Source organism: Chlorocebus sabaeus, chromosome 25 (genome assembly GCF_047675955.1).
Source record: "Chlorocebus sabaeus isolate Y175 chromosome 25, mChlSab1.0.hap1, whole genome shotgun sequence".
Classification (NCBI taxonomy): domain Eukaryota; kingdom Metazoa; phylum Chordata; class Mammalia; order Primates; family Cercopithecidae; genus Chlorocebus; species Chlorocebus sabaeus.
Genome location: NC_132928.1, coordinates 13,757,796 through 13,770,044, shown reverse-complemented (window position 1 = coordinate 13,770,044; position 12,249 = coordinate 13,757,796). Strand labels below are relative to the sequence as shown.

The following is a 12,249-nucleotide window of genomic DNA, read 5'->3' as shown; positions in this document are numbered from 1 at the left end:
CCTTGCAAATATGGGCAAATGATTTTCAACATAGGTGCCAAGACCATTTAATGGGGAAAGGACATTTTTTTTTTTAAATGTTGGAAAAGTTGAATACCCACATGCCAAAGAATGATATTGAACCCTTACTTTATATCATATACCAAAACTAACTCAAAATGGATCAAAGATCTAGACATAAAAGCTAAAACTTAAAATTCTTAGAAGAAAGTAAAGGAGAAATTTCATGACATTGGCTCTGTCAATGATTTCTTGGCTATGACACTGAAAGCAGAAGCAATAAAGAAAAAAGATGAATTGGATTCATCATAATTAATATTAATAACTTTTTGGCATCGAAGAATACTATCAACCAGTGAAAAGGCAACTCATGAGAAAATATATTAAAATTATATATCTGATAAGGAAGTAGTATTCAGAATGTATAAACAACTTCAATAACTCAAAAATATAAAACAAAGACCGTACTTTTAAAATGGGCAAATAACTTTAATAGACCTTTTTTTCAAAGAAGATATACAAATAGCCAATAAACACATGAAAATATGCTCAATATTAGTAATAAGTAGGGAAATGCAAATCAAAACCACAATGAGATACCACTTGATACTCATTAGGATAGTTATAAAAAACATAAAATAACAAGCATCAGCAAGAATATGGAGAAATTGACACACTTGTGCATTGTTGTTGGGAATATAAAATGTTAAAATGTTCCACAAAACAGTATGGCAGTTCTTAAAAAGAAAATTAAACATAGAATTATCATATGATCCAGCAATTCCACTTCTGGGTATAAACTCAGAATAACTGAAAACAGGAGATTGAACAGAAATTTGTACATTTATACATGAATGTTTACGGCAGCTTTATAAGGAAGTAGTATCTGATAAGGAAGTAGTATCCAGAATGTATAAAGAACTTCTATAACTCAAATTCCACTTCAGTTCATCTGTTGAGAAGAGATCCACTTTGTAAATGAGATACCAGCATTAAATGTGAACCTGACAGTCTCTTTCTGTAAATCCCAGGAGAAGAATGCCTGGTCTATCATTTGGTGGTGCCACCAGCTAATTACCTGATGCCTTTGTGATCAACATCTCTGACTTTGAATGTGTCTCCAAGATCCTCTGGGGCAAAAACTGCTCAGATGTGGGATTCATACAGGATGCTAACCCCTTAAAGATATCTATCAATCTGGCTATGCATTTCTTGAAACTGGCCCAAAATCAACTAAAAAGAACAATATTTAATAACTTGGTCCATTGTATCTACATACCTCCAGAAAGTTATCTCAGTTGGCATAATACCTCATTATCCCCTGTACCAGTGCTTATAGTTCACTGTTCACTCTATCAAAATGACAAAAGACTTGTGTACCACTTTGGACAAGATTTAAGTGTCATCGCTTTGTACAAGATTTAAGTGTCATTAACAAGATTGCACTCCCCCATTTCCCTGTAGTTCCTAACCCTAATACCATCCTACTGCCACTCCCTGAGGCAGCTGCTTAATTTATAGCAGATCTATACTTAGAATTTTTTTCATATATTTTTGCACTCCTGCTCACAGTATATTTTTTGTTTCATTTGTGACAGTTACTCCCCAAGAGTTTACAACAACGCCTTTTTAATTCTCACAATTGCTTAACCATTACCTTACTGTGGTAAGCACAACATGGCCTCCCAAAGACATCCACATCCTCATCCCTGGAGCCCGTAACTATGTTATGTTACATGGCAAAGAGGAAAGAAGACAATAGATGTGATTAATTTTAATAATATGATGTGAGAAAGGTTCAACTGGTCATTATTGGCCTGGAAAATGGAAGGGGTCCACAAGCCAACGAATGTGAGCAGCCTCTGCAAGGTGGAAAAGACAAGAAAATGGGTTCTTGCCTCCAGAAGGGAATGCAGCTCTTGTTAACTTCTTGGTTTTAGCTCAATGAGACCCATTTCAAACTTCTGATATTGAGATGTATAAGGTAAGTTTGTGTGGTTTTAAGCCACAAAGCTTCTGGTAATGAGTTATAGCAGCAATAAGAAACAAACTGAGTGATATTTAGTTTCCTTTATAAGATTCAACTGTTGTACAATATGTGAATGATCATCTGTCATGCTCTCCAGATAGTCTTGAAAAACTGATTCCCTCTATTTGTCAACAGTGGTAGCATACAATCGACATAAAGTCTCTAAATGTCAATTTTGTCAGCACAAAGTGCTTTTACTAGGACTTAAATTCTAGGCTGTGACAGTTTGCAAAATGGAAAGTTCTTTGCTCCTCAAAGTTTGGAAGCTCTTCATGACTTTCCCTGGCTAGTTGCTAAAAGTCAACTTAGAGAATTGCTTGGCCTCATAGAATCAACAAGGATCCTTGGTTTCATAGGATCTCAAGGGTCACTAGATGTTTGAATCTTAGCTTTTATGAACTGGCTATCCCCTTATATGATCTGATGAAAGTGGACACCCCTGAGTCCTTGCTCTGGAATGATTCATTAGAAACTTTGCCATTTAAAGGGGGCCTGTTAGTCCCCTTTACTCATGTGCTCCCCAATTACTAAACATTTTTTTTTTCTATTTGGATATAAAAGATTGGGCTAGCTTTGGGTATTATAACTCAGCAGCCCAATGGACATCAGAAACATTAATATCCCGCTAACATTCCTAAAGTTACTTAATGAAGGTCAAACAACTAAGACGTGAAAGAAATGGGATGTGGAGCCAGGAAGTTTGACTCCAGAACCAATATCTTATCCACTAATTACTCAGCATCAAACCACTGAAACACTACACAAAACTTATTCTTTCACAAGAATGTGATCATGAAATATTACTTGAAATAGTCATCTGACTAAGACATTTTTGCTTTCTTTCTTTTAAAAATAGGGATGTTCGTTGTAATTTTAATGGAAATATATTTGCTATCTTTCTGTTCTACCAATATATGAGAAAAATATATTAAGTCACTCATACACAGTAATCACATTATTATAAAACACACCATCTCTAAGAGCTCACCCTAAAATTTAATCATGAAAATTCCTATTTTGATTAGCTGCGTGTCTTGGCCATGTTTCTATGTCCCATTTTTGCCCTGTGTAAAATGGAAATAGAATTCTAAGGTAAAGTCTTTTAAAAATATTTTATTTTAAAAATATTCTTCAGGACCATTCCTTTTTTTGGGTGCACACTTCCATGAATTTTAATGAAGAGACACCACCAGGATACAAAAGAGTTTCATCACCCCCCAGGACACCCTCATGCTATCCCTGTATAGTCACATTCCCTTCTCATCCATTACCCTTGGCAACTGTCGACTTTTATCTCCAAAACTACGGCTTGTCTTGTATAGTATGTCATGTAAATGCAGTCTCCCAGTTCGTAGCTTTTTGAGACTGGTTTATTTCACTGGGCATGATATCTTCTCGGCACTTATCAATACTTTGTTCTTTTTTATTGCTACATAGTATTCCCTTGTTCCACAGTTTGTCCATTTACTCACTTAGGGACATTTGAATTGTTTCCAGGTTTTGGCAGTAATGATTACAGCTGCGGTAAACATTCATGTGCAGGTTTTTGTGTGAACATAAATTTGCTTTTCTCTAGGGTAAATATCCAGGAGTGGATCAAGACATACTCAGGATTTTCTCAAAACATGAATTTCTAGAATTCAGGAGACACTTGGCTTAGTCAATTATCTTTGAAAAGATCCTATAATATGGTATCTCTAAGTAAAAGGGAACTTAGTAAAAGTTTCCATGATGATGCTACCAGAGACCAATGAAGGAGCAACGAGCTTATTGTAAACAGTAAAATTACTGTATTTGTTATGTTCCTCTGGGTAAAATAACTCTGCCTGGTCTGAAATGCAGTTGCCATATTTTTTGTCTTTACATTCAGAGAACATAATGTCCCTCTTTGGTATACTTTAAGATAATGGATCCCATGGTACAGGGCAACATCAGGTAATTAAACACCACTTAGGACAATGGTGAGCTTAGAGGAAACATAGTGTACACATCTACATGGGGAAGGCCAACACTTTTTTTAAAAGCCTCTTTTGAGCATAACAAATGTTAACTGGTTTAGATATTTTAGTCATATTTTTCTGAATCCCTCAGAATCTTATTCAGTTACCGACAGAAGAAAAGACTTCAAAAAAAAAAAAAAAAAAGAAAAAAGAAAAGAAAGAAAGATGTGTATTATATCAATGAGAAATAAAAGTAATTTCTTTTCCTCAAAAAAGGGCTATTAGACATAAGATACAAGGATCAGTCACCTTCTCATTAACCTCTCAAAATGAATCTATTTCAGGCCAGACTGGAAAATGTTTTCTCTCTAAAACTACCATGCAGTGTAACAGTTAATTGTTATTCTTATTAAAGAATGACCCACATTAACATTTACTTGGGGTCGTTAGCATATTTATAAAAAAGGGAGAGAAATGAGCATTCTTTTCTCTTCTGCTCTTTGTTATGGGGAGTTATGGAAGAAAGTTGTGAGAAAAAAAAATAAAGTACATATTTACCAATATTTCAGACTAATCTATAAATATCAAAATGCCTATACCCATCTTGGTCTTGAACTGGCAGACTAGTGACCAGATTTAAATCACATTTACATGCAACAGGATTTGGGACCATTGTGCTTTTTTCCCCTCAATGTAACCAGTGTTAAACTAGTTAACAAAGACCACGGGGCTGAGGACAGAGGTCACAAAATAATCTCTTCATTTAGGTACAGTGAGATTAATGATTGGAGGAAAACACTCTTTGATTATTTCATGAGATTGCTTTTTTCCTTTTCTCTTCACCAGGGTAGGCATTATAATACTATGAAAAATGAACTACTCAAAAAAGAATCAAAATTTGGGGCATGCTCAATGGTTTGGTAGATATTAAAATGCTTTAGGTGTTCGGAAACATGTATTTATAGATACAGACAATAAATATTTTTAAAACCCTTGGTCTAAAAATTAATTATTAAAAGGCTTATATAATATCAATGACAACTTCTGAGCTTCCACGAGTTATTTCATTTTTAAGAAAAATGTTAAATTTTATTTTGAAACCTAACAAAAGTAGATTGTGCTGTCAGTTCAAAATCTGACTACTTGTGTTAGCATTGAGAAAGTCACAGGCAAGTGTCCTGAGTTAGTAGCAGTGATAGATGTAAATAAGTATTTTTCATTAGTTTTAAGGGACAGAGGATATTTTGCAGACTTTGAATAGTTGGTTGCAAATCATAACAACAAAAACTTTAATGTGATGTGGAAATGAAAACACTATTATTTAGTTCCATGATCAACTTGGTCCACTGGTGTGAAGAATGGTAGGAATTGAACAACACAAAATGTCCATCTCATCACTGTAGTTATTATTTCATAGCAATTATTTGTAAGCAAGGGCAGATATGAACCATACATGAAAACTCCCCAAATGCAACTTATTTTGAGAAAGTAAAGCATTTAACAGTATTTGATCTATTGTTGACATTGTGAGCTGTAGTATGAAGAAGTTTAACAGTTTTCTACAAAACTCTTATTTCCATACACATTTTTACTTTTTCTAACTTGGAAAATCTGGTTTACTATAACTTATTCAAGTTTGAAATATTTTTGATAGAGAAATAACAGCACTGCTATAAAAAATGTATGTTTTTTTCTATGAATTGTAAGGAAAAATAATGAGTGAAGGTTCTCTGCCTTGAGTAAACTTGAGCAGTATTTAATCAGGACACCTGAAACCACCTTTGCAAAAACTATGACAGTAAGAAAATTCTGACACTGGAAAATTATGACAGTGAAAAAAATTTGACCTAACCAATTCCATCTTGCTTCTAGTCTCCAAGCTACCCTTGTCCATTCCCTGGCATAGGCCAAGATAACTATGGGAGGTGTTTAGTTTACAGTTAAACTTCGAAACAATGATGACAGTCCTTTCCTGAAACAAACTTGCTCCTTGCTTGGGGGACAGAGCACCTTTGTAAAATTAACAAATTAGCCACAAGGAACTATGGCTCAGGTGTTCATGCCACCAGAGGCCACATGATTCCTAACCTTCTCAACTGCTTCCATAGATAACGTCACTATTGTAAAACCTAAGATTAGTGTTCAAGGTATTTTTTACTCTTTATTCTGATGGACCAGCTAGCATCACCCAGACCAGTAGACTGGCTCATCTGATCCTGTAGTCCCCATCCAGGAACTGACTAAGGGCGAGGAGACAGCTCTCACTCCCTATAATTTTATCCCCAACCAATAAGCATCCCCCATTTCCTAGCCCTATGCCTACTGCACTATCCTTAAAAAACCCTAGGTTGGGCCAGGCGTGGTGGCTCAGGCCTGTAATCCCAGCACTTTGGGAGGCCAAGGCAGGCGGATCATCTGAAGTTAGGAGTTCGAAACCACCCTGACCAACATGGAAAATGCCCGTCTCCATTAAAAATACAAAATTAGGTGTGGTAGCACATGCCTATAAGCCCAGCTACTCGGGAGGCTGAGGCAGGAGAATCGCTTGAACCTGGGAGGCAGAGGTTGCAGAGAGCCAGAGATCAAGCCATTGTGAGAGGTGACAACGTGGTAGCAGCCCTCATTCTTGGCGCCTTCTCGGCCTCGGCGTCCACTCTGGAGGCCTTGAGGAGCCCTTCAGCCCGCCACTGCACTGTGGGAGCCCCATTCTGCGCTGGCCGAGGCCTGAGCCGGCTCCCTCTGCTTGCGGGGAGGTGTGGAGGGAGAGGTGCCGGCGGGAACCGGGGCTGCGCACGGTGCTCACGGGCCAGCGTGAGTTTCCGGCGGGCGCGGGCTCGGCGGGCGGCACTATGAGAGGCGGCCAGCACCGCCAGCCCCAGGCAGTGAGGGGCTTAGCACCCAGGCCCTTTCCACACTGTGGAAGCTTTGTTCTTTCCGTCTTCGCAATAAATCTTGCTGCTGCTCACTCTTTTGGTCTGCACCGCCTTTATGAGCTGTAACACTCACCGCCAAGGTCTGCGGCTTCACTCCTCAGGTCAGCGAGACCACGAACCCACCCAGAGGAATGGACAACTCCGGAGGGGAGGAACCAACAACTCCGCATGGGAGGAAGGAAAAACTCCAGATGAGTCACCTAGCGGTAACACGGCGAGGGTCCACGGTTTCATTCTTGAAGTCAGTGAGACCAAGAACCCACCAAATCCGGACACAATTGCACTCCGGCCTGGGCAACAAGAGTGAAACTCCGCCTCAAAACAAACAAAAAGCAAAAAAAAAACCAAAAACTAAAGAACTCTAGGGTTTCTTTTCTTTTTTTTTTTTTTTTAAAGACATAGTCTTACTCTGTTGCCCAGGCTGGAGTGCATTGGCACAATGCAACCTCTGCCTCCCAGATTCAAGTGATTCTCCTGCCTCAGCCTCACGAGTAGCTGGGATTACAGGCACCTGCCACCAGGCCCAGCTAATTTTTTGTATTTTTTTTTTTTTTTTACAAGAGATGGGGTTTTGCCATGTTGGCCAGGCTGATCTTGATCTCCCAACTTCAGGTGATCACCGGCCTTGGCCTCCTGAAGTGCTGGAATTACAGGTTTAAGTAAACCACTGTGCCCAGACAAACCCTAGGTTTTGAATTTTCTGGGAGACTGTTTTGAGTAAAAGTTCCTATCCTGCTTAGCTGGCTCTGCATTTATTAAGCTCTTTCTCTATTGTAGTATCACTGTTTTGGTAAATTGGCTCTATCTGTGCAATGGGCAAGATGAACCCATCGGGTGATGACACCCCTTCTATATTTGCTCCAGTATTTTGAAAAAAAGACACTGGGTTAGACAGTGTCTCATTTCACATGGCTTTGGATGGATATAGTTATACTGAATATAAGGTACATGAACCAGATGTTGGGCATAAATTTCACCCTAAACTAGATATCTCAAAGCATTCAGCTTTCCTACAGCCTCCAAAAAACTTAGCTTTCTTGTCTTTCTCCTATATCCATTTCTCGCTCTTTAAAGAAGATATCAGTATCAAACTGAAGTAGTAGGAAAAAATTTGTATTCTCAGTTACTTTTGTATTCTCAATTACTTTTGCAGGATAAATTGTAATCAACAGTGGTCGTAATGAAGAAGTTTAGAAGTCTTAAATAGTCCTTTTAAAAAAATTGTCAACACATGTTGATACTTTTTTTTTTTTTTTTTTTTGAGACGGAGTCTTGCTCTGTCGCCCGGGGCTGGAGTGCAGTGGCCAGATCTCAGCTCACTGCAAGCTCCGCCTCCCGGGTTTACGCCATTCTCCTGCCTCAGCCTCCCGAGTAGCGAGGACTACAGGCGCCCGCCACCTCGCCCGGCTAGTTTTTTTTGTGTTTTTAGTAGAGACGGGGTTTCACCGTGTTAGCCAGGATGGTCTCGATCTCCTGACCTCGTGATCCACCCGTCTCGGCCTCCCAAAGTGCTGGGATTACAGGCTTGAGTTAAAGAGTCAGTAAAGTACTCAAAAGAGCATAGATTTAGAAAAGACGTACCTATATTCACATTTTAGTTCTTTCACTTCTATTCACTTCTGCGAATCTGGATATGTTATTGATCCTCTCTAAAATAGTTTCCTTACTTGTAAACTGCAGAGAAAATACCAATTTCCTAGAGTTGTGAAGATTCTATAACGTATCCTATGTAAAGCCTGCGAGAGACTTGGTACTTTAAAAATGCCAGTTGTTATTAGCATCATTCCCAATTATATTCACTAGGCATTGCTTTATGTAGTTGAAATTTGGAGCAAAATGGTTAGCTAAGTTGGCTAATACTAAAAAGGGAGGAAGGAAAAAAATCCAGTTTGCCACCCTTTGCAGCATTCTTCCTTCCCTTGCCTGACTTATAATGACGAGAGAATACTGCCACTGGTCTAGAATTCTTAGACAAATGAAATTTGCAGTTACAATCTCTCCAGGAACAATGCACGTGTAGTTCAGATTAGAAATGGAGGAAGTGGAGAACAGCTTCATGCAGTGGAATAGTCAGCAATTCACAGACTTAATAGTGAAAATATATAGTCATGTTAATTAAACAAAAAAAAAAAACACAAGATAAAAGGAGTTAACCAGATCTCCAGATTTATTTCTTTATGTAGTAGGTATTGTAAATTCCTTCTGTTCTCTCATTTTCTAATATTTAGCCTTGCTTATATTTGAACAAGGCAAAAGGAAGAAATAATATTTAGAGCAGGCTATTGGCTATGTGTTTGTGGTTCAATTTTTGTTGAGGGGGAGGTGTTTGAAATAGTTCACTGACGTGAACAACGTGTTTATATTTTCAGGTTCCCAAAGTTTTTGAGTACACCTGGAAATAATCCTCACCTGGTAGAATTCTAGCGTAATACCCAGAGCAGCATCGATGGTTTGGTTGTGCCTCCTGTATTCGGCCACCACAACAAACTCCGGTAGAATTCAGAACAAACGGGATATACTTTTCTTCACAACAGCGGTGTCCAGGCTTGGGTTTATAGAGCACTCCGTTACAACAAACCTGAAAGTTTGAAATCAGTTTTAAAGAAATATCAGTTTAGTTAACAGTATTATGTCACTCTATCTCATGTAATATAATTATTTTCTTATAAGGCATAGAAGATCTGAGACCATATTACTCATATTTCATTGGTTTAAAAATGTATTCTCGAGGATCGTTCAAATTTCTTAACTGTTATTTGATAGAATGCAGTTTTTTTGAAGTCTTCAACCATGTTTTGTGCTCTATTACAGTACTCTATGAATTGTCTTTTGAATGTCAGTGTTTCTGAGGTAAAGGTGTTCAGAATTGTAAATAAACAATTTGCTTCATATTTATATATATATTTTTAAATGATTATTTAATTTTAAAAACACCACATCCATGGATATTGTCTTTTATTGATCCTTTTACAAAATAAATTGCATTTTTTCTTGTAATTTATATGATCACTTATTCATGAACCCAATCTTCAGACAAGGCAATCACAACAGTCCACTATTTACATGTATATGTGTATATATACATATCTTATAAGCCACTACCTTTAAAAAAGGATATCTATATGGAAATTAATTTTGAAAAACCCCTTTAACTCTGTTTTCTTTAGGAACTGTGAAAAAAAATTATGTGCTTGAACAATCAAATAATTATTTGCATACTCACTTGAGGTCTGAGAGACTGACACACTGTATATACAACAAATCAAACAATGAATAGTTGCTAAAACATAGCATCAGAACCCATACTTGGCATAAGTTACATTAATTGGCTAGACATTTCCTGTGGTAGGCAAAAGCAACCACTATGAGGCATCTCCCATTTTTCTTTTTTCTCATTGCTACCTTCAAAGTGCACCAACATTTGAATCAATTCAACAAAGAACAGTAGAATGTAGAAGCTCTAAGTCTTCAACAAAGCCGCTAGTCTAGTATTTCATTCATTTTCTAAAAATTATCTAAAAGCAAAGAAATTCAGCTCTTAAATTCAAAGTCTATCACTGTGGTCCTCAGGCAGCCTTGCTAACTCAACTGTAATTAATTTCTTTCTTTGGGTTTAGTTACTGGCAATAAGGATTCAAAATTTTGCTAATAGCAAGGATAAATTAAGTGACAGCTCTCTTTGCTGCCATATTCTGTGTGAAAAAGAAAATTTCAAAATCTTCTGTGTGAAAAGCAAATTTCAAAATCATGTCCCATTTTAAGAGTTAAGCAAGGAATATTCTCTATGTTTTATTTGGGACTTGTGAATGATGGTAAAGGTAAAACAGCACACACCTCCCTCTTGTTTTACAACGGTGGCCTAAAATCTTGCCATTTGTTTTTTGATCTTAAAACATTTATTAAAGTCCCATTCACATAGAGTTAGTTTCTGGACAAAAACACATCCAATATTTCAGCAAGTTTATCCAGTACTTATCACTTTCTTTTGAAATTATTCCTCAAATATTTACTTAGTGATGGGGCATTAGAACTGGTTCACTTCTATGTTTTAATTATCAGTGCTTTCTTGGGCTCCTTCAGTCAAGTAAAACACATGCCTTTCTTCTAAGCCACCCCAGTTCAGATCATTGACGGGTCCCAAAGGAGACTTTTTCAAGTGATTATTTCTCTTAGGAGTTCTCTCCATAAACAGAAAATTTCCTAATCAAATTCAGTTTTTGAATTGTCAATATATATAATATATATGTTTTGATATATATGATATATTTCAGTTTTGATATATATAAGATATAGATCTTTTATTATATAAAATTTCATAATAAAAATAAATATATTAAATATATGTTTAATACATATATTTATATGTATTAAAATATATACATTTTTTATTATATAAAATTTTAATAATGCCTTAAACAAAGTCTTATTTTTATTGTTGGGATTAAAGAGGCAACACAAATATTGCAGCGAAAGACAATACAGGAAGTCAATTAAATTAAACAAAATTGTGAATTTCATTTGGGGCTAGATATTAACATATATTTCCTAGCATGAAAGATTGGAGAGAAGTAGGAAAGAGACGTTTATTGTAGGTCTAAAGGTGAGTGAGTTCTCACGAGATCTGATGGTTTAAAACTGTGTGGCAGGTCTCCCCTTCGCTCTCTCTCCCTCCTGCCATCACATGAAGAAGGTCCTTGCCTCTCCTTCACCTTCCGCCGTGATTAAAAGTTTCCTGAGGCCTCCCAGTCATGCTTCCTGTTAAGTCTGCAGAACTGTGAGTCAAACCTCTTATCTTCATAAATTACCCAGTCTCAGGTAATTCTTTAAGCACTGTGAAAAGGTACTAATACACCTGGGAACATGTTAGAAATGCAAATTTTCACAGCCAAATCTAAACCTACTGAATTAGAATCTCTGGGACTAGAGCTATGAGATCCTAGGTTTTAACAATCCCCCCAAGTCTTATGTCAACTGGGATTTGTGAACCATGGCTGTAATTTTATGGTAAGGCTTAAGTATTTTGGGAAACATTGATGTTTACAGTGATTTAGCCAAAAAACCTTAAACCTTCAATAAAAGTCTCTTTTCTACTTCTTTTCAATCTTTCATGCTAGGAAATGTGTATTAGTACTTCGCCCCAAACTGAAATTTACAATTTTTTCTTGAAATTTCACTGACATCCTTTATTCTCTTTTACTGCAATACCTGTGTGGCCTCTTTAATCCCAACAATAAAAATAAAACTTTGTTTAAGGCCTCACTAAATAGTGTGTCTCATTTTATTGTAATAATGTGTGACATTTGCATTACTTTATAAGAATAACCAAATGTGATGTTTCTTTTCAAGA

The 12,249-nt window shown here is 36.9% G+C and overlaps 1 protein-coding gene across 1 annotated transcript in view; it reads right to left on the bottom strand.

Annotated features, from left to right (window-relative positions):
• Positions 1 to 12,249, bottom strand: part of USH2A (usherin) — a 785,943-nt gene that overhangs the window by 172,555 nt on the left and 601,139 nt on the right. The window contains exon 48 of the mRNA XM_007988447.3: positions 9,312 to 9,480. Coding sequence (XP_007986638.3) covers positions 9,312 to 9,480 — 169 coding nt within the window. The remainder of the gene's footprint in view (positions 1 to 9,311; positions 9,481 to 12,249) is intronic.